The 20,189-nt window shown below is 37.6% G+C and overlaps 1 protein-coding gene across 4 annotated transcripts in view; it reads right to left on the bottom strand.

Annotated features, from left to right (window-relative positions):
• Positions 1 to 20,189, bottom strand: part of HEATR5B (HEAT repeat containing 5B) — a 55,460-nt gene that overhangs the window by 20,074 nt on the left and 15,197 nt on the right. For all 4 annotated transcript variants that reach the window (XM_071429557.1, XM_071429548.1, XM_071429567.1 and 1 more), the window contains 12 exons: positions 19,563 to 19,726; positions 17,369 to 17,544; positions 16,022 to 16,127; positions 14,426 to 14,616; positions 12,719 to 12,878; positions 10,427 to 10,616; positions 8,926 to 9,095; positions 6,485 to 6,629; positions 5,437 to 5,676; positions 3,339 to 3,590; positions 1,196 to 1,377; positions 36 to 104 (listed from right to left, as the gene is read on the bottom strand). In XM_071429557.1, coding sequence (XP_071285658.1) covers positions 36 to 104; positions 1,196 to 1,377; positions 3,339 to 3,590; positions 5,437 to 5,676; positions 6,485 to 6,629; positions 8,926 to 9,095; positions 10,427 to 10,616; positions 12,719 to 12,878; positions 14,426 to 14,616; positions 16,022 to 16,127; positions 17,369 to 17,544; positions 19,563 to 19,726 — 2,045 coding nt within the window. The remainder of the gene's footprint in view (positions 1 to 35; positions 105 to 1,195; positions 1,378 to 3,338; positions 3,591 to 5,436; positions 5,677 to 6,484; positions 6,630 to 8,925; positions 9,096 to 10,426; positions 10,617 to 12,718; positions 12,879 to 14,425; positions 14,617 to 16,021; positions 16,128 to 17,368; positions 17,545 to 19,562; positions 19,727 to 20,189) is intronic.

Below are 20,189 nucleotides of genomic sequence, written 5' to 3' on the forward strand. Positions count from 1 at the left end.
TTTTACTTATAGTATGTGAACGTTTTCCACTGTACCTGACAGGCCTTTGCAGTTATATCAGATGGTGTATCTTGGGAAAAAGCTGGCCTCAGAGCAGCCCCAACCTGTTGATAAGAAAAGTTAAAAATCCAATTACAATAGGGACATAGTGTTGTTTATCTCATCTTGTTTAAGGCTCAAGGACAAGTACAGAACAAGCAAGACAAAATTGCCAAATTTGGCATTATACTTACATCCCAAAATTATCCTTGCTGTCTAGCAAACATTTGCAATAGCAGACTTTAAACAACAACAACAACAATAAAGTCTTAAACTACTTTTTTTCCTTGCCCCATTGCCTTTTTAAGTCTCAACTACCTTTGTGAAATATGTGGTATTCTCTGTTAATGAGTATCCTTTTAATTACTACAGTATCACAGGTGCAACTTCTGTTAAGGATCAATAAGCCAATGACAATTTAATGTCCAAAGGAACAGCAATGTGAAGTTAAATGTTTATGGTTGGATTTGCATCAAGTCTGCAAAGTGACAAATACTGACAGGAAAATGCCTTTTAGGCAGTTGCTATATGGCAATACTTTTCTGAAACAAATGGAACAAAGTCCACGAGAAAGAAGCAATGGTTACAGCACTACAGAAGGAAGAAGAAAAAGGCAGGAAATAAAAAGGATGAAAGTCTGCCTTTAGAAAGTATTTGGAAAGATTTTGACAACAGAGTAAAAACAAAAGGGGTGAAAGAGTTAAGCTATGCAACAAAAAAAGCACAATAATATCCCCAAATAAATCTTTAATTGCCCACTTCCCAGTGATATACTTTTGTAGTTTTCATTAGAACAGAAGTACATTCACTAATTCCCAAGAAAACTGATTTATTAGCTTAAATCTAGAACTGAGTGAAAAATATTTTCCAACTCTTAGTTCTACAAACTAATAGCCACTTTTGCCAAAAATTAAATGTAACTTAAAATATTTGGCTTTCAAGTTACTGAATTTTAATTTTATCAGCTACTAAATTACAATAGATAGAATGAGATACAAAAATAAAATTTGAAGAGGTAAGTGAGTTTCTGTAGCACATTTTCACACACAGAAGAATTTCCTCACAGCTTTTTTTCAAATTACAAAATGTTCTCAAAGCTAATACTGGCATATTGGCATAAATACACTATTTCCTGAAGTTATGAAGGAGATCTCACATTTGCCTGATACTGCTCCAGTATCACATGGCCTGGAAACTCTGGCTCGGGAACAGATGCAAATTTCTTGATGATGTCCTCAAGAGCCTGAAGCCCCGCCATGCGCAGCTGGTTGCTGTGGTCTGTGGCAGCCATGAATGCCATCCGGATAAGGTCAGAGAGATGGAGTACCAAGAAGTCATCTTAGAACAAAACAGAAAGAACTATCTAGTAACTTAAAAGATAGCTAACATGATGAATACTTGCAGTATTTTCTTCATTGACATGCATGGATTTTACCTATTTGTTTTCAAAGGTCCACATTTAATGCATGGAAGAAGCAGGGAAGAATGCAACCTAGTTTTCTTTCTTGCTTTCCACTTTCCCTCCCCCCACAAAGTCATTCTGTGGCTTTTATTCCTAAGACAACCTTAAAAACTGAACAGAAATTGTGTAGAATGAAGTGTGTAAATGTGGCTAAGTAGCTTAGAATATATTAAAACATTTAGTAAAGCCAATTTGAATGATCCCCCAAACACACAGAAAATCTTCAAGGCAATTCCTGGTCCTGCTCGAGTCCTATGCTTACAGTGACCCCTGCTGATGTCAACACCTAAATCTGAGTATGCCTCTGGTTCTCCTTGCAAAAACCACATGCAAGGCTGTAAGCATGCAGACAAGCAAAATACACAGCTTGGTAACTTTTCTGAAAGGATTATTCTTCTCTAGGTAGTCATTTCATTGCTTTTTTTACTCTCAATTTGAAATTACCACATGTTGTACAACTAACATAAAAATAAATTATTGAACAACATCCACTGTGACTAATGAAACCCATAAGTTGCCTAAGCTATTTTCAAGTCTCAAGGTAAAAAAGGAAAATGTTTTTGTGGCTGAAACTTTTCAGAGGTGAATCAGTAAAGAAAGACTGAAAATCACCTCCAAAATACAGTGATAAAGTCTGCACTTACTTTTTCAGACCATAAGAGACAATAGTAAAATCTGAACATTTTAGAAGCTGCATTTGGGGGGGACAGAATTTTGCTGAGTTTTTCTTTTTACAATGATACCAAACACATCAAAATTCACTTTAAATAAATAGACACAATTTTCCAGATTATGATATGCAATTCTCTGCAGGACCCTATAAGCAGCAGTTATTTCATTATTTTCTTTGTAATGCAGTGGCATGACAAAATAAACTTTCCTGAAATTGTTCCTTCCTAGTCTTCATTGGCCTGAGCCTCAAATCAAGTCAAAAACCAGATTCTCACAAAAGCAATGCACAGTGCTGGAACCAGGCTGCACTAAAGCAACACAGGCAAAGACCTGGTAACTCTCCATATCATAACAGACATCCTCAACAACACAGACACCAAAATCCATTAATGTCACACATTCTAGGTTGCTCACAATATTCATCTTATATACACAAAGTCCTCATGAGCACTACGCAGGTGAACCCAACCACAAACAGGGACAACTCAAGGACAGACACCTCACACCATCTGCAAAACATTTCTTCACAAAACTACTATGCCATCTAGGACCTCTCAATTTTGATCCTCTAACTTATAAAACTATCTTTGGAACATGAGCTTGAAAACTAAGATTTATCACTCTCATGGATACGAAAAGAACAAACCCTATAAAGTCTCTGTCTTTTTATAACTCCCTCCCACATCCCCCTCCCTCTGCAACCAATGCCATGGCAATAATTACCTAGCTTGATCCCTTCTTTTTTTCTTTTCTACCATCTCTTTAGATTGGAGATGCTAAAATAATCTCAAATTTAATTCATTGCTGTCATTACATTAAACTGTGAAAACACTCCCAGCTTGCCCTTAGCTAGAAGTTTATTGCTTCTGTTTCAGAATTGAGAAAACTGTTGCATCTCTAAGGTTTTTTTTCCCCTTAAGCAGACCAGTCTTTCAGAACTGGTATGTTCCAGAAAACCTCATTCTTTGTGCTCACAGTACTGTAACTACAGTGGTTATAAAGACACAGTTTTATTGATTATTGCTGGGCATTTCCTTTGGTTTTGACCATGTGAATGAAAGAATAAGTGCTTAGTATTTTTTTTTCTTGGTTGTGGAATCTTAAGCTGTAAAGACGTGTCAAAACGAAAAAAAAAATTAAGAACAAAACCAAAGCATGCAATTACTTTTTGGGTTTTTAAGTCTGGCTGAACGAGCCAGTGCCAGGTCGAAGTGAGCCTTGTTGGCATTCTCACACAGCATGATCACCCGGCACAGACAGTCTGCTGCAAACACTCGAGTGGCCCAGCGAGGTGCCACAGAAGGCTTGGACTTGTCCTCTTCACCCAAGGTGGTAAACATTGTGTCATCATCCATCTCATCCTTCTTCTCCAGCTCCTCATCCTTCCCTCCTCCCAAGGGAGCAGCAGTGCTCATGTCTATGACACAGAACAATTAAAAGGAATAGAAACATGCCACTGTTAAAATCCACAGAAGGCAGTTAAGGACATGAGCTCAAGCCTTTCCTTATACTGAGATTCAGAGCAGACTAATTCTTCTATAGAAACATTTGACAAATGTCCAAAAGCAAGAGTGTATCATTAAAAGAAATGGTTTTCACCTCTGTTATGGATTAAATTACCCTTTATTTGTCTTACATTATATGAGATAAATTCCTGTGAATATTAATTCTCCACAGTTACCAACTACAGCTGATTCCCATATCTAAATTGCCCAATTTTGTAAATTAACCCATTAAATTGCCAATAAACAAGATAAGGCTCAGAATTAAAAGAATTATCAGGCTCAGAATAAAAGAATCAACTCAGCTTTGAATTATTCAGCTCCCACTTCAAGTGGAAGACAAAAAGCAAATTAAACTGAAACAAAATTACCAAGCTTCATGCCATGGGACAGCTATGCAGCCAAGTAGGCCACTGATAGCACCCAAAAATGTGACTAATGTTCAAAAAATTCTTTTCTCTAGGTGTAGATTAGAGACTTCATCTCAGAAAATAAAAATTATTCCAGGGATTACATAAAAAACCAAAAGCCAAACATGGACCAAAAAAATCCCTCACCGAACATGCATATATACTTTTGCTATTCAGAAATGAAAACATAAATCCTCAATGACAAGTTCTAAATCAGCAAAATGCCAAAATACTGACAAAAATTACCCCAGCAATAATTAGAAGAGAAAGGAAATTATTGCAATGCATGCTTCTTAGAAACTAAGGCCTGCTTCTTAGAAAGTCTAAATTTAAGCAACTGAAGGGCCAAGACATTCAATAAAGAAAAAGGCTATGGCAAATCAAACATGGATCATGCTAATGCATAACAACAGCCTTTTGAGAAGGCATTGAGGACCTTATGTGGCTGATTTGTAAATCTCTGCTTAAAAGCAAACCACATTTTGGTCATATGCCAGTTGGTTGGATCAAAGAAGATCAAAGTGAAGTTGCTGGCTTACAATACACCTGAGAGAAATTAATTTAAATATGGTTTGCTCCAAGACATGTCACCTACTAATAAATAAATAAGAAATTGGACAACCATGTAAAAATTTTAAGACCCATTCCGCATGAAATAACAAAAAGCCATGCCAATTTAAAACTCAGGAAATGAGGTCTTTCTCACTGGGCAGATTTGTGGTAACCACATTGCATAAAGAAATTATTGGTAGCATTACTCATCAGTAAATGTAAAGCTGGCAGCATTTAGAAACAGCTTCAGGATGAACTCACACATGCCAATAAACAAGTATAAATGCAATGGAAATGAGCGGATTCTGCGTCATAACCATCCTACAAGCTGAAAAACAGGAATAAGGTCTCAGAGGACAAAATCTGTGCAAACAAATCTGCAAGGCTGAACAACAAACAAAAACTTCATCACCATGGTAACCCAGCATCACATCAGTAATTCACAAAACCTCATAAAAGAAAGCTCAGAATGTGTACAGAGGTCTTCTTTCTGTACAATCCTAACGTATACAGGCTAAAAAAGATGTCTGCTTTCACTTAGACACTGAAATGTCAGACTTACAAAGACTATTGGAAATCCTATTCAAGCAGTTAACTTTTTACTTATGAGCAGTATTCTGAAATTTAACATAGATAATTCTTTCTTTCTATGGCAGTTTAATGGCACTACAATCAAATTCTGTATACAATATAACCTACATCTTAACTAGGATAAAAGAGAAGCTCCAAACCAATATTGCCAGAACATACTAATGCTAAGGACATACCATCATTTCTGTGTATGAGACAGAACACTTACCACTGGAAGCTGCAAGGACATCCTTACAGAGCATGAGCCAGTGAGAAAGGTTTTCCACTGCCAGAGATGAAAGCATGTGTCCCAGAGTGTCGTGGATATCTGAGCACAGTTTCCGATCGGTCTCTCGATCCAGCATCCCGAACAGGACGCCCTCCAGGCCTGTCTCTGTTATATTAACCCCCTGATGCCGGCAGTGAGCGTCTCGCCGAGAGCCAGCCCCTGGTGCAAAAGGATTCATGTCTGCAAAATGAGAAGGAAAAAAGCTTTTCTAAAATCAGGAACTCAGTTTTAAAACTTCATGCAGCAGACTTGAATTGGTCATTGTGTACCTGTGCGTGTATAGCTCAAAGATCACCAAGATGTTATTGATATTTTTCTGAATCAACACTAGAAAGATTCTAATACAGCAATTAATTTCATCTGCAAGGCAAATAACACCTCCAAGTGTTAGTTAAAAAAGTAAAAAAATCCTCTCTTCAGGGCATATAGCCTATGAATTTGTAAAAAACCTAACAGTACTGGACTCTAAAGACTCTTCTCAGAGACAGACATCACTGATATCATTTGAGCAAGGTCACAATTCTGCATCTGTATGAAGACTGTGCTGATCAACACTGTTGAGCCTCCTATTTTCAAAATAAAATGATACATGTAAGAATTAGACCAGCCAGCAAAGTGTACAGCCATTGCAGGTATGATGCTGACAGAATATAACACAGCCAAGCATCTGGATCAAACAGCCCACCATTAAGTCAATTTTCAAAATAACAAGAGCTATAATACCAGACTGTAAAATAACTGTAAAATGCTTCCACTGTGTATATACCGCGTTCCCTATTCGATTGCCAGCCTTAATGAGAGAGAGAGAGAGAGAGAGGTTTAAATCTGAATTTCATGTTACCGAAGTCAGAAGGGACAGTTAAGGGTTTTTCTCACTAAGGGTACAAGGGGGTTTTGGGCTTTTTCCCTTCTTTGTGAAGGCAAAGCAGACATATGCACACATGTCCATTCAACTGTTCCAAAAAGGCCACGTGAAAGAAATACATACTGATGGCACTGTTCTCTTTGTCTCCAGCGTTCTTTGCCAAGCTCATGGCATATTCACACACTTCTGACGCTTCCCTCTGAGCGAGCTGCCGCAAACATGCCACTGCAGCCCGGCGCAGCAGCAAGTGAGAGCTGCACAAATGGACCTGAAAGTCAAATCCACCTCAGGTGAGTGAACTGCAGCACCCCAGTACCAATAAATCAATGCTGCTAAGGACTAAAAACATTCCATTTTTCAGTTATAAGCCCATGTGTGAGCTGCTGGGAATCAAGTTCTGAAGGTTCAGAAGTAAGCACTTTTCATAATATACAAATATCAAAATATAGCTGACATACACAGAGCTGACAGCTGTCTGGCTAAAGAGATAAAAGCTTAAATATTGGAACTACTGTGCCACTGTGATTTAGATTAATTACAGTTTCCAATTTGTTACACTCCAGTACTACTCTGCCTCATATTCTGCTATAGCTGTAAATCACTTTCTTTTAAACAAAAAAAGCCATTATCAGGTGTACTGCGCATGACAGCTATAACAAAACCTGCATTTCCCATTAGTAACAGAATCTATAGCATTAAGTTATTAAAAGCGCCTCTCAATAACACAGCATAAGATTTCTTTGCTAATTCCTTTGAATCACCTATAGCACAAGCAAATATTTTCCTTACAGAAGAATTGTGTATGGTCTCTATTTCTCTGAGAGGAAATAGCTCCACAGAAAAGTGAATGTTTTTCCACAGTGAAAGAGGTGAAGAGTGCCCTTTAAGAAACTCTAACTCTTTATTTACTCCAGGGTAATTTGGTTTCAATAAACCAAATATCCATTTGCTTTCTTGGCATTACGTTATTATGGGGATGGAAAATGCTTCCCTAAATGAAAGGGTTCTACAGTTTATAAAGCATTTTAACAGTACATCTTTATTCCACATATGAATATACAAGAATTTAGTCCTAAAAAAACAGGCAGTCTTTAAAGAATTTCTAAATATCACAACTGAGGTTGTTTCAATGACCTAAAACACAGAATATTTGGGAGATTTATTAATGTAAAGGGTATTCCATGATTCAAGCTACAAAACAAATAACTACAAGTAATGAAGCCAATGCAGGAAGAAGAAATTAAAATGAGATTGTGGAACCGCATGGTTTAATTTTGATACCTGGCATTAATTCCATTCTGAAGAGTTGGCTAATGGTGCAGGTATGGCAGACCTTGCCTACATACCTATGCATTTGCAGTATGAAGAAATGCTCAAGACAACTCAGAGGAAATCCTAACGAAGTATAACTTGAAAGTAAGGAATATGAGAAAGGAAAACAAAAATAGCTTCCATTTAGCAGAAGACCATAAACTAACAGGAGAAAAACAGGAGAAAACCATGGGAAAAGGTTTCAAAACAGCGCTAGTTATTCACGTATGAACTTCATTGTCTGTAACATCACCCACTGGTATTTACAGAGTAAATGGCTGTAAGGATTATCTCTCCTGATGTACATCATATTCATACAAAAGAGCTTATCTGCTTCTGGGTGTGCTGCACCCCTTTCATGCAAAATTTTGTGAAGGGACAAGTGACAGGTTCTGTAAATACACTGCGCTCCCAGGAGCGCTTGGGGCAGGGTGGGGCTTGGGTGTGCACAGGGCTGAGGAGAAGCACTTAATCATGAGGGGATGCCCTAGGGAAAATCTGGATGGCACACTAAGAAAAAGGTCCAGTGTTGACATAAGTAGGATTGCATTCCTTCAGGTAACACTGAGTCATCAGCATTGCAAAGAATGGCATAAACAAGCTTGCAAAACATCTAATAGACATTAGGGAGAAGCTTTTCAAATAACTCAGTATTGGAACTACTGAACCATCTAAAAATAACTTTTACAATAGTAATTATTTTTAAAAAAACCCACCAACCTACACCAAAACCACACCCACACCACCCTTCCTCTCATATTCATATTTGGTATGTTTTGGGTGCCTTTGACTTACTTCCAGGCCTAAGCCAGGACTTGATGACAGAACACTAATGGAAGAAGGTGGCAACATTAACAGCAGCAGCACAAGAATTCGTATGTCAGCCCCTAATATTCTGACAGTGGTAACATAAATCCAAAATCTGCTACTTTTCCCCAGCTTGCTCACTTCCCTCTTTGCATGCAACCAGTTGGAGCAAACAGAGCATTTCAGAACCTTTTTTACTCAGTTATATATTCATAAATGCTTGCTATCTTACACTATTGAGGGTGAAAAAGAATCAGCCCCTATGACTTCAGTTTGGGCATCATTCTGAAAATATGTAAAATGTCTTGGGGACTCCAGGGTTTTTACAAATATTACTTGCTCATTATATATGGCTATCCTTGCCATCTTGCTGAATATTTCCCCTGTTCTCTGCTAAGCACATGCATAAAACTTGGAGGACCAAAAGGGATGCACTTGATACTCACACAAAGACTGGGAACCAGACTGGACAGGTTGACATGCCGTGGTGCAAACATATGAAGCTGCTGAAGGCAGGATATAGCAGCTGCCTGAACAAGTGAGTCTGAATGGTCTTGTGTGATTGCACATCCCACCAAACAGGAAGAACGGATTGTTGAAATTGTAGCTCCGTTACCTAATCATGTAAGAGGATATCCTTAACACAGCAAAACTTTTCTATCACATCTGCAGACTTTAAACCTTTGAGAAGCAAGAATTATTAAAGCTTCAATAACACAAAAAAAGAGTTCTCAAATTAACATGCAACTTTTCTGACTTACCATGCAAATGAGAAACACTGCAGAGTGCTTCAGTATCTCTTTTTTAGCTCAGTTAAATAACATGCTGTCCAAATAAAATTCTGGATCGATAATCTCCAGTCAGAAATACTGTGAGACTATCTTCTCAGGTCATGAAACCAGTTAATTATCTGAAGTTAGATTTTAAAAGTCTCTTTCATTCTATATGTGTATAAGCAACATTTCACGCACTGAGCCATTTCCTAAAATATCAGGTAACTCTTTAAGTTCATATCTATGTATGCAGGCAATTTTAATTAGCTCCAACAGATGAGTAGCACTCATCTATGCTCTGCTAGAACAAGCATTTTAAAAGAACAGTATTTGATTTGAAGAACAATCCAATTCTGCTTTTTAAGAATTAACCTACATCGGGTTTATAAAAATATTTTCAATTACAGAAATATAACCTGCAGAAGGCATTCTACTTAAGTTATTTTAAAAGTTAACCATATTCCAGGTCAAAAGGTTTACAGATACACAAGTTCAATTAAACCATCTAGAATTATGTCATAATTAAAATCTTAAGTCTAGTCATTTAGAGTTAAAATTCCATTAGTGGCTCTCTGGCATTGTAGACCAGAGAGATCAAAGACCATCCTATAAACAGTCCTAAAAATCCCAGTTAGACAAAGTTACAAATCTGTGGTTTTAACACCTGAGGCACAGAATTTCAGACACAGTGTTCAGCATGACAAGATTTTAAGTCTCTACAATAAGGTACAGAGATCTAAGGATATCAAGAATGAATGGAAATTAGTTATAGTTCACAGTATCACCCATTGTATCAAACTTAAGCTCTTGCCATCAGTTTAAAATAAAATAAACACATCTTAAAAAAATGGAGGAAAAAGCTTGTCTGATGCCCCACAAAGATACACACAATAAAATATGCAGCAAGGGTTCCATGGCTTACCTACCATGCACATTTACCATTAGCCAAAACACCATACATCAACCTCTTTATACAAATCTCAAACTGCAGTCCAAAAAGCCCCAAGCAGTCATAAGGAGGATCAGCATGAGGTTGTTTGCAGGACTGTAACTGAAACAGCCAACATTGCCTCCCCCACCTGCAACTAATAAAACCTTATATTCTTCCATTTAAGATAATAATATCATCTTTATACAAGGTAGATTTTTTGTTTCACATCAAATTGCCACTAACCTTGCAGCTCAGGCCCAACAGTAGTTATTATAGCCCCAAGGCACCTGCCCAGGCACTGATGCACTTCTGTGTGTGATGGTGGGACAGTCAAGAGCAGGGTGAGAACGAGCGAGAGCGTCGGCTCCACGTACCCACGGTACATTGGTCCACTGGAATCCACGATCAAGGCAAGGGAATGGAGAGACCAGGTCTACCAAAACCACAAAGGAATGTTTTTCAGTAATGCATTCAGGAAATTAAACAGTTTTTTATGCAGTTGGAGCCTAGCTCCGTACTCCTGTTCTTAAGCACATCTAATTTACTACCCTGACTCCAGAAGTGTTTCCAAATTTCCCAGACCTCAAGGAATCACCTGAGAGTTTAAATATATTTAACATATTTTTTGGTTATCAGTATTTCTGGGGATAATGGAAATAAGGTGACAAAGAATTTGAGAAAAAATATGCTTAAGCACTTCAAAGAAAAATACAAGCACAAACAACACATCCACTTAAAAAGGAAAAAAGAAAAGTGGCTTGAAACAGGAGAAAGAGTGAATCATTCCACTATAAAACTGGAGGAAGAGTCTGAAATGGGCAGCTTACAAAGCCCTTAGCAGAGATGGTCTTTTATATTCCAATAGGAAATGATTTTCATGACAAGCTGAAAGGTTCACATGCATCTTTCTAACTTTCTTATTAGCAGGTACAAGAGAAAAAAGCAGTATTGTTCAGTCAGTGTACTATAGCATGAGGGGAAAAAATGGTGAAAGACAGACCTATTTCAGCTGAAGGTGAGTAAACAACAAAAAAGCAAAGTAATTTATTGTAATTGTCAAAGCAAGAAGCAGGTAAGAGGACTGTCCTTTTAGATACTGACATTTCACTGGAAATAAATTCCACTGACAGACCTGAAAGCATTAGCTATCTCCCCATAACACTGTACTAAATGATCTTACTTCAGAATTTTCTCACATTAAACACATGACTAAGATAAAAGACTATTATTACTACAAAGCTAGACTCTTAGGAATAAGCTGGAAAACCTGCCTTTAAAATTGCTTCTTTTTAATCCTTTCTGATGCAATCCAAAAACCATTAGCACTAGCAATCATCTAACTACCTCTACAGTCCTAATCCTGTGGTAGCACATTACAGCTTATCCTTTCATTCCTGTAAACTTCCATTATTCATACTTCCATACAGTTTCTGTGTAACCACACTGATTCAGTGAGGGATGAGGTTTAAAAGCTTAGTTTTTCACAGTGGCTGGGTGCTCTATTCTCAACAAAGAGTAAGGTAGATATGCAAGTTCAGACTGGACTTCCCCTTTATACTTATTTTTCTTTTTTTTTTTTTTCATAAAACATTAACCTTTCCAATTTCTTTTTGGAATTACTGGTGCACAATTATATGCCTCAAATTACCCACTCATACTTGAAGTTGGTTACATATGCAAATTGCACATTGTCTTTCCTTAAACCATGAAAATTCAAAAGAGACCTAAAGTTGTATTTATAGATTTTTTTAACATTATCTCCAAAAAAAACTAGGCTTGTCTTCCCAACTGATAAACCGTTTTTTGCTGCTCTGAGGAAAAGAAATAAGAAGGTACTCAAGAGCATGTTCTATCAAGTTAACAGTCAACCAAGGTGTAAGTATGACTCCTTATAGTCGTCCTCCTGTGAGACTTCACAAACCTATAGTCCACAGCAGACAGAAACCCCTCCCTATCTTAGACTTGGCTCCTACTGATTCCCTTTCTGTCCCCTAACTGCAATTTAGCTTGCAACAGATTTCTGTGTTCATGCAAAGATGATGTCCTGTGTATGTGATATCTGCAAAGGAAACCACTGCTCATCACCTGAGTCTCCAGTAAGTGATTACATGCCAGTTATCAGCTATTAAAAGCTTCCTTTTAGGCAGCTAAGGCAATACTAACACATGTTGCTGTAAAGGCAGTTTGGAATATGCCCACAGTGCATCACTCTGGCACAGCTGACAAGCAGACACGTGTCCTTCTGAATTAAACTGACCACTTCCAACTGTCTCTCTAAATTGCCATGAAGTTACATTTTAATTACACTTTAGCTTTGGGATTCTGTACTCTGGGAGTTTATAAGAAAAGATTCACTTTCTTCATGCTCCTTAGCACATGGATTCACTTTCTTCACACTCTCTGGCACATGCTACACATCTTACATGTGACAACATCTACTAAAGAATATAAGAACATGTAGCTTAATTTTTAATCTTCATCTTGAACATTTTAAGTAATTTTGTGGTGATTGGTTTTTTTGGTTTTTTTTCTTACCTGGACTTCAGGAGAGGTTCCATCTTGTGCCAAAGCCAAGAGAATACTGACACTAGTTTTCAAATGCTGTCCAGAACCTATTCCACCAACATAGCGATGGAGACAACCCAGAGCCAAGGAATGGCCTGTTCTTGACACAACGTCTCGAGCAGATTTTAACCTACCAATGTTTAAATATAAAGAAATCACTTCATTCAGTAAGTATGTTACACAGAATCTTACAAGTACTACAACAGTGCAAAAGACTAATAAAGTTTTGCAGGCCATCTTACAAAATCTTGAGAAGCCTAAACAACAGCAAAAACAATGTACTTATTCTAGATTGCTATTAATCCATGTTACATATAAAACAAGAGGAAAAGAATGTATTTTAATAATTATTTTCTTTTTTTCTGGTCAGAACTTGACCTTTTAGATGAAGAAGAGTTTAAACAGATATAGAAAAAGAATCCAGATTTTACAAGTTTTCAGAGCAGTGTTTTTACAGTGTTTCAGAGCAGACTAATTTAATAATCATTCCAAAACCACTGATGTAAAAAGGAATTAAGAATAAAAAAATGACAACCCACACCGAGAAATGACAAACTGGCAAATCCAGTTTTTTATATAACTGTTTTCTTCTACAGCTGATTTTTATGGCTTTTCCAAGAGAGCCTTTTAATTTTTTAATAGCCCTTTACAATGAAACTAAAACAGAAGGAGTAGCATTTTGAATTATTTGGTTGTAGGAAGTTGTATGCATTGACTTATTGAGTATTTTCCACAATACTGCTTCTGAATACATGTCACATACATCACCTGGCAATTCGAAGCCTTTTCAGTGGTGAGGAAGAGAGATAAAAGAAGGGATTTCCTAATAAGGACAAAGATTTTTTTCCCCAGGTTGACTGAATATGAGAGACATGCATGCTTTTGGCCATCAGCGAACAACAAAGTAAATGCACATCTCAAGTATAAAAAAAATCACTTGACTGTCAACAGAATGACAACCATTAACAACTTAACAAGTTAATCTAGATAAGAAACCAAGGAAAGTCCCAGTAATAGAAATTCAATGAAAGACAGCAAGGATGATATACTTTATTACAAGATAAAAGGGTGAGAAAAATTTAACTACTCAGAGGTAAGAGAGCTGGACTGAGGCCATGCTCATGCACCTGGCCCAGCCAAAAACATGGGCTGCAGCCCTGAGGCAGCTGCATTCTGATTCAGAAATATGCTGATGCCTTAAATTTAAGCAAGAAATTGGGAAACATACTATCTTGTTGCTTCTACCAGATATCTTTCTAAAGACCCAAGATAAACACCAGAATATGAAAATAATATGGGCCAATAAATCAGTTAAATCAATGTGTAAAGAGTGAAACAGAACCACTATTACATAATTGACATTACAGACATACTTAATGTAAGCTGTGCTTATCTATCTGATACAGTTTAGTCACCTTCAGGTTAACTCCTCAAAAGCTGTTCACCAGTGTCATTTCACATTCCAAGTGTTTAAGAATTCAGCTTTTATTCCTCATATGAAATAAATCCAAAAGAGAAGAATCTGTTTAAAGTTTTCTTAGATCTATGTAACCATAGGGATCGAGCACGAAAGAAGAGAATAATGAATATGGTATTTAGAAAGGGAATCTTCCAAACTACATTAAATTACATATTACATTAAATTTTATTTCATTTTCTGAATTAAAATCAACTTACTTATCAAAACTGTACTGAGCCATTCTAGCAATGAAAGAGGCCTCTCCAACCACTTGAGCCATTCTGCCAAGAGCTTCACCTGCTGCACATCTCAGAATAGGGTTAGGATTATCAAGGGCACCCATTACGAGCGTCAAAGCAGATTTGCGGACTTCTTCTGGTCCTAATGTGCTTTTATTCTCAGCTAAACCCTACATTAAAAATTAAAATAAAATAAAAAAAAGAAGAAGAAGAATCCAATAATACCCCAATGCAGGGAAAAAGAAAATATATTTCAGACCATCAAGTAAAAACTATGTGCTTTTGCTTTTGTTTCAGTTTGTGGTAGTTTATCCTAAAATAAATTGGTTGAAAACATTTGAAACTCAAAATCAACAACATCCTGGGTATGATGTTTGTCAATATTCTACCTATTTCACAGACAGGAAGACCTGTTGCACCAGTCTTTTTTATCAAATGCATTACCTACATGCACCCTAATCCTACCAAATATGATCTAGCTTTACATGGGACACCTCAGGAAAAACAAAGGAGAAGCTTTAAAAATCTGACAGCAAAAATCTAATAGAAACTACAGACTGGTTACATTTCTACAAGAATCACTTAAATTGAAGACATTATAGATACATGAAAGTATTTTTTTCTTTATAATCACATCCTTCCAAACATTTATACAGCCCTTTATATTTACAAAACAGTAACGCTAAACAGCACTTTTGCAGTTTCTTTTACTCTGGGAGAAATAATTAAACACATGTAAAGCAAAAACATTGCATGTACTATAGAGCAAGAAGTCAAAGGCTCTACCTTAGATCATAATTTTCTGAAGTCTTCACTTAGCTCAATTTTGCCCATTTTTTGAACACTTGGCATGGCATGGGAGCTTCCAGAAATCTGCCTCGGAATCTACGTTTCAACTTGTAGCATTGTAAATCACGTTTTTAAGAACAATGCAAAGAACCAAGGTGCTGTTTTGCCAGTTTTGCCAATCAACCAAAGACATGGAGCTCCAGTAACAACTTAAACTGGGCAGTCATTATTTCTGACTAGCTCTCTTACTTTCTGACTTGATAGCACCAGGTTGCATTTCCAAGTCTAGACAGAGAGCACGCAGTAGTAGCTGCAGTCAGTGGGATTGGGCATAAGCACCTAGAGCTCTGTGCAATAAGGCAACCAAAATGTAAACCCAAAGCTATTTGTGTATTCAGTTACACAAGCCACATCTGCACAATACTCTGTGACTTGAGGGGTTTTCTGAGTATACATGATAAAGTACTTAAATCCGTGAGTCCAGTGTAAATAAAACCAGAGGACTGAAGATGAAAAGACAGTCTGATTACTATAGAATGCTGAATACTATAGAATGCTGAATACTATAGGATGCTGATGATTGTAGAATGCAGTCATGAGCCTCATCTGTTCTCTGTACTGATACATGAAGACAAGAGCTTAAGCTAGTATCCAGAAAAAAATTCAATTCTGGAATTTTCAAATTTTTGAATTCTTGAGTAACTTTAGTACCACTCTTCTAACAGCCCTTTGTACTGAATGCAAACTGATGAACTTGGGCTTTCATTACAAGTTTACAAGTCCTACCTTTAAGGCACTAAGAACAGCAGTAAAGATATTAAGCTGCACAGCTTGCTGGCGAACACCTTTAGCCTGCTTGACACATTCAGCAAAGTGATCCAACATCTGTAATCTAAAACAAAGGAATGAACATAATTGAAGTGATAGCCTTTCAAAATACAAACTGAAGCACAGCTGGTAAAAACCACACACAACAAAAGGGCCTTTTAAGTTCAGTAGCAGAACTTATGCTTCAGGGGCTGCAGAAGCTATTTGCTGTAAGTACTAACAGCAGGGCTACTCTGAACATCCCTCTGCTGGTTCTCCTAGTTCATCCACAAATATTTACTATTCCTTTGAAGAAAACACCACCAAGAGGAAGTGAATCTTCAGGTGCATATGGCTGTATAACCAGAAAGCTGTGAGGACCAGAGTGGAAAAATGCCGTCTTTCCACTATGACTTAAAATAGTGTTACCCTTCATATTTGTTTTTCTGTTTCTATTGTTTTTCCCATTTAACATCCATTCCAGCCCCCACTCCTCCCCAGAAAACATTACTGAGAGGAGGAACATCCCCTTGAAGATACCAAAAACAGGAATGTAATGAATAATCTGCATTATTAATTACTCAGCAGTTCCCAAGCTACATCTTTTCACCATTAACAACAGGTATAGACTAAGGTGAATTACACCAAGCTGGTCTCAAGCCTATCCTGCACTTACTACCAAATGAGGTTGACTACTATGAAAAAACTGCTCCCAAAAGATTTGCATTGAAAGCTGATTTTACTTTTAAATGCTTCTTAGAACTGTTTTCACTCTGTGCTCAGGGACAAATTGCCTAAACTGAGTAACAAAATTAGTCCTGACAACTCATAACTCTGTAGAGGTAATGTGAAACACAAAGGAAAATACGTTGAATTCCATTTCCTCTTTTTCATTGTGCATATAATTCCTTGCTGACTATAAATCAAATGGTCCTACTTATGGCAGCCAAATGAAATTCAGTGGAGGCCCCTGCTGTTTTCAAGGTTGATTTGAAGTTAATTGCAATGGGTACTTTTACAGGAAATTTTGGTTGCAGAGATATTACAACTGTTAAATGCAGCACGAAAAGAGAAGAATCTAGTCTCCATCTCTGAACATTAATCTTCAAAAAGATAAAACTGAGGAAATCACTTTATTTCTAAAGTGACTACACACATTCTGGATGGGCATCAAATACTAAACTCTGAATTTAAAGACAGTTGATACCTTAGTCAATTCTTATTTCAGGAAAAAAAACCAAACAAACAAATAAAAAAGTCCCCACCACAACAGTACCAGAGAAACAAGGCATTAGGTTCTGAAATTGAACACTGATGTAAACTGACCTATGTTTGTAAGAGACATGAGGAAAAACCACACCAAAGAGAGCCACAGATGCATCAATGACAGATACTCCCAAAGGAAGGGGACCAGGTACAGCTTCACCAGCAGGGATGCGCAAATAAATGGAAGAGGGATCATGTTCCAGAGCACCACTTCCAGACGCACTGTTTGGCTGGAGCTGCAAAATTCCACACAACATCAATACCTCTGAATATACCTTTGCACATAAAATTTGGAACTAGAGATAACCAAGACACATATGCAGTAGTTAAAACAAGAGAATAGCTTACAAGCACCTGAATACAAGTGCAGTATCCTCATGCGTACACATTAGCATTTACAGGGTCAGCTGAATTCTGAAGGGTCAAAATTGTTAACACCTAGATAAATATACAAACTATTACTTCTGGTATTAAGAGATGAAAATTAAGAGAAAAGCAGATTAATTCTGGTATTAATAGTTTCTGAACCATTGAATATGAAATACCATTTCAGACAGAAGGTTATTCAGTCACTCTGAGAGTTACAGTACAGTGTATTAAATTATCGGTTTTGGCAATGATATGCCATACACAGAAAGAATTAGAAACACTACTAAAATTATAAACTCTCCTATCATCAAGGAAATACTTCCTAACCATCATTCTTTCATGAAACACTATCAAACAATCATCTATTTTCTCTGAAGAAAATTCTATATTTTTATCAATTATTTAATCGTGAAACAAAATTAGAGTCTAGTAGGTCTGTATTCTTCTTAGAAGGACAGAAAACACAGCAAGGTTTGTTGACACCTCTATATCATTAAAAGATAAAACATGACTAAGTACAAGAGAATCATAGAATGATAGAAATTTAGGGGCTGGAATGGATCCTAAAGATCATCTGGTCCAAGGCTACCCTACCATGGGTAGGGACATCTTCCACTAGAACAGGTTGCTCAAGGCCTTATCCACCCTGGCTTTGAACAGTGCCAGGGCTGGGGCATCCAAAAGCTCCCACAGCAACCATTCCAGTGTCTCACCACTCTCATAGTGAAAAATTTCTTTCTAATATCTAACCTAAATTCCCCCTTTCAATTTGTACCTGTTACTCCTTGTCCTATCACTACAGTTCCAGGTGAAGAGTTCCCCCTCCAGCTTCCCTGTAAGGCCCCCTTCAGATACTGGAAGGTTGTTCTGAGGTCTCCAATCAACTTTCTCTTCTTCTCCAGGATGAACAGCCCCAGCTGTCTCAGCCCACCATCACAGGGGAGGTGCTCCAGTCCTCCTATCAACTTTGTGTCCCTCGTCTGGACCTGCTCCCAACAGCTCCATATCCTCCTTATGTTGGGGACACAAGAGCAGAGGGGCAGAACCACCTCTTTATCCTGCTGGCCACACTGCTTTTGATGCAGCCCAGGATTCCAGTGGCTTTCTGGGCTGTGAGCACACACTGCCACTGTTTTACAGGCAGGAAGTGAAGAAAAAAAAAAAGGAGGCAGGAGGGAGTGAAAAAGCTCTGTGCACTGAAGACTGCACTGGAAGTCTACTATGTCCTCCACAACAAACAAAGGAAGTTTGTAAAACTCTTTTTTGCTTTGACATGCTGATCTTGGCTCAGAAAACTTCCCACACCCTTGGTATCAGTCTTGGCTTTTGGATCTGCTCCAATGAAACCTTCTGAGACACCCTCCTGTTGTTAGATGGCTGTTGCAGAAGAGCAATGTTGTTTCAGCCAACAACATTGTGTCAACACTTTCAAATGAAATGTAAGGATTTCTTACTACACCTATAAAACCAGTTAAATCTTGTTTTGCTATAACACCATTTGCAATATTGATATTTTGACAGCAGTTTCATTATGAAACATGTTAAGTGGAACCTACATTTCTCCTAATTCAAAAAACTTTATATGAGAACAACTTCTAGGCTAGGAAGATTGGCGGACAGGAAGAGATATTGAGTTAGGGGTTTTTTTAAAAGAAATGAGGTTGGTTCACTAAGCACAACCCTATGAGTAGCATTATGCAATTTATATCTCAGCTGTAGGTGGTTTTTAATCAAAACAGTACCCTGGAGATGGAAGGACTTGTATCTAAAAAGGCTCTGAAATAAGACTAAAAACAAGGTATGAAGCTCCAGTTTTAGAAGGCTTCCCCACACACACATCACACAGACAGGGCAGATAATTCATTCTTCTAGCTTTTTTTGTTACCTGATCTTCAATTGACTTATGATCTGTTTCCTGCAGCCAAGAGCCAAGCAGAACACTATCATCATAATGACAAAGAGACCTTAGGAGTGATGTGGTTGTATTAGCAGAGTTGTCTGTCAAAGTAAATTCTGCTACCAGCTCTCGAAGAAGCGCATTAAATGATCCTAGAAAGACAGACATTAAAAAGAATCACCACTGCTTCTTAGCCAAAACATTTCAGCCAGTGATCAAAAGTTATAAATGTACCATTACTTCAGTTTTAGAGGTAGCTAACAGAGAAGTAAACCTGACAATACCAGAGTTGAGAGCAAGGCTTCAAATGCAAATGTAGGCTCTCAATTCCCAAATCATGGGTACCCAAACACCTAAATAATAGGTATGACTGGAAACCACTGGAGGTCATCTAACCCCACCTTCTGCTCAAGCAGGGTCCACTAGAGCACATTACTCAGAATCGTGTCCTGTTCTAAACAGATTGGGTCATCCTTACAGGATGACAATCCAGATGTAGGAAAAAAACCCATGTTCATCCACATGATCATGTAGACATAATGAATTAACAAAGAAACCCAAAAAGTTAATCTTGTCAGACTGTGTGACACTGGTTGGCAATTTACTAATAGCAGA

The sequence above is a fragment of the Agelaius tricolor genome, unplaced genomic scaffold, assembly GCF_023055355.1.
Source record: "Agelaius tricolor isolate 1412-34295 unplaced genomic scaffold, bAgeTri1.0.p SCAF_1, whole genome shotgun sequence".
Classification (NCBI taxonomy): Eukaryota; Metazoa; Chordata; class Aves; order Passeriformes; family Icteridae; genus Agelaius; species Agelaius tricolor.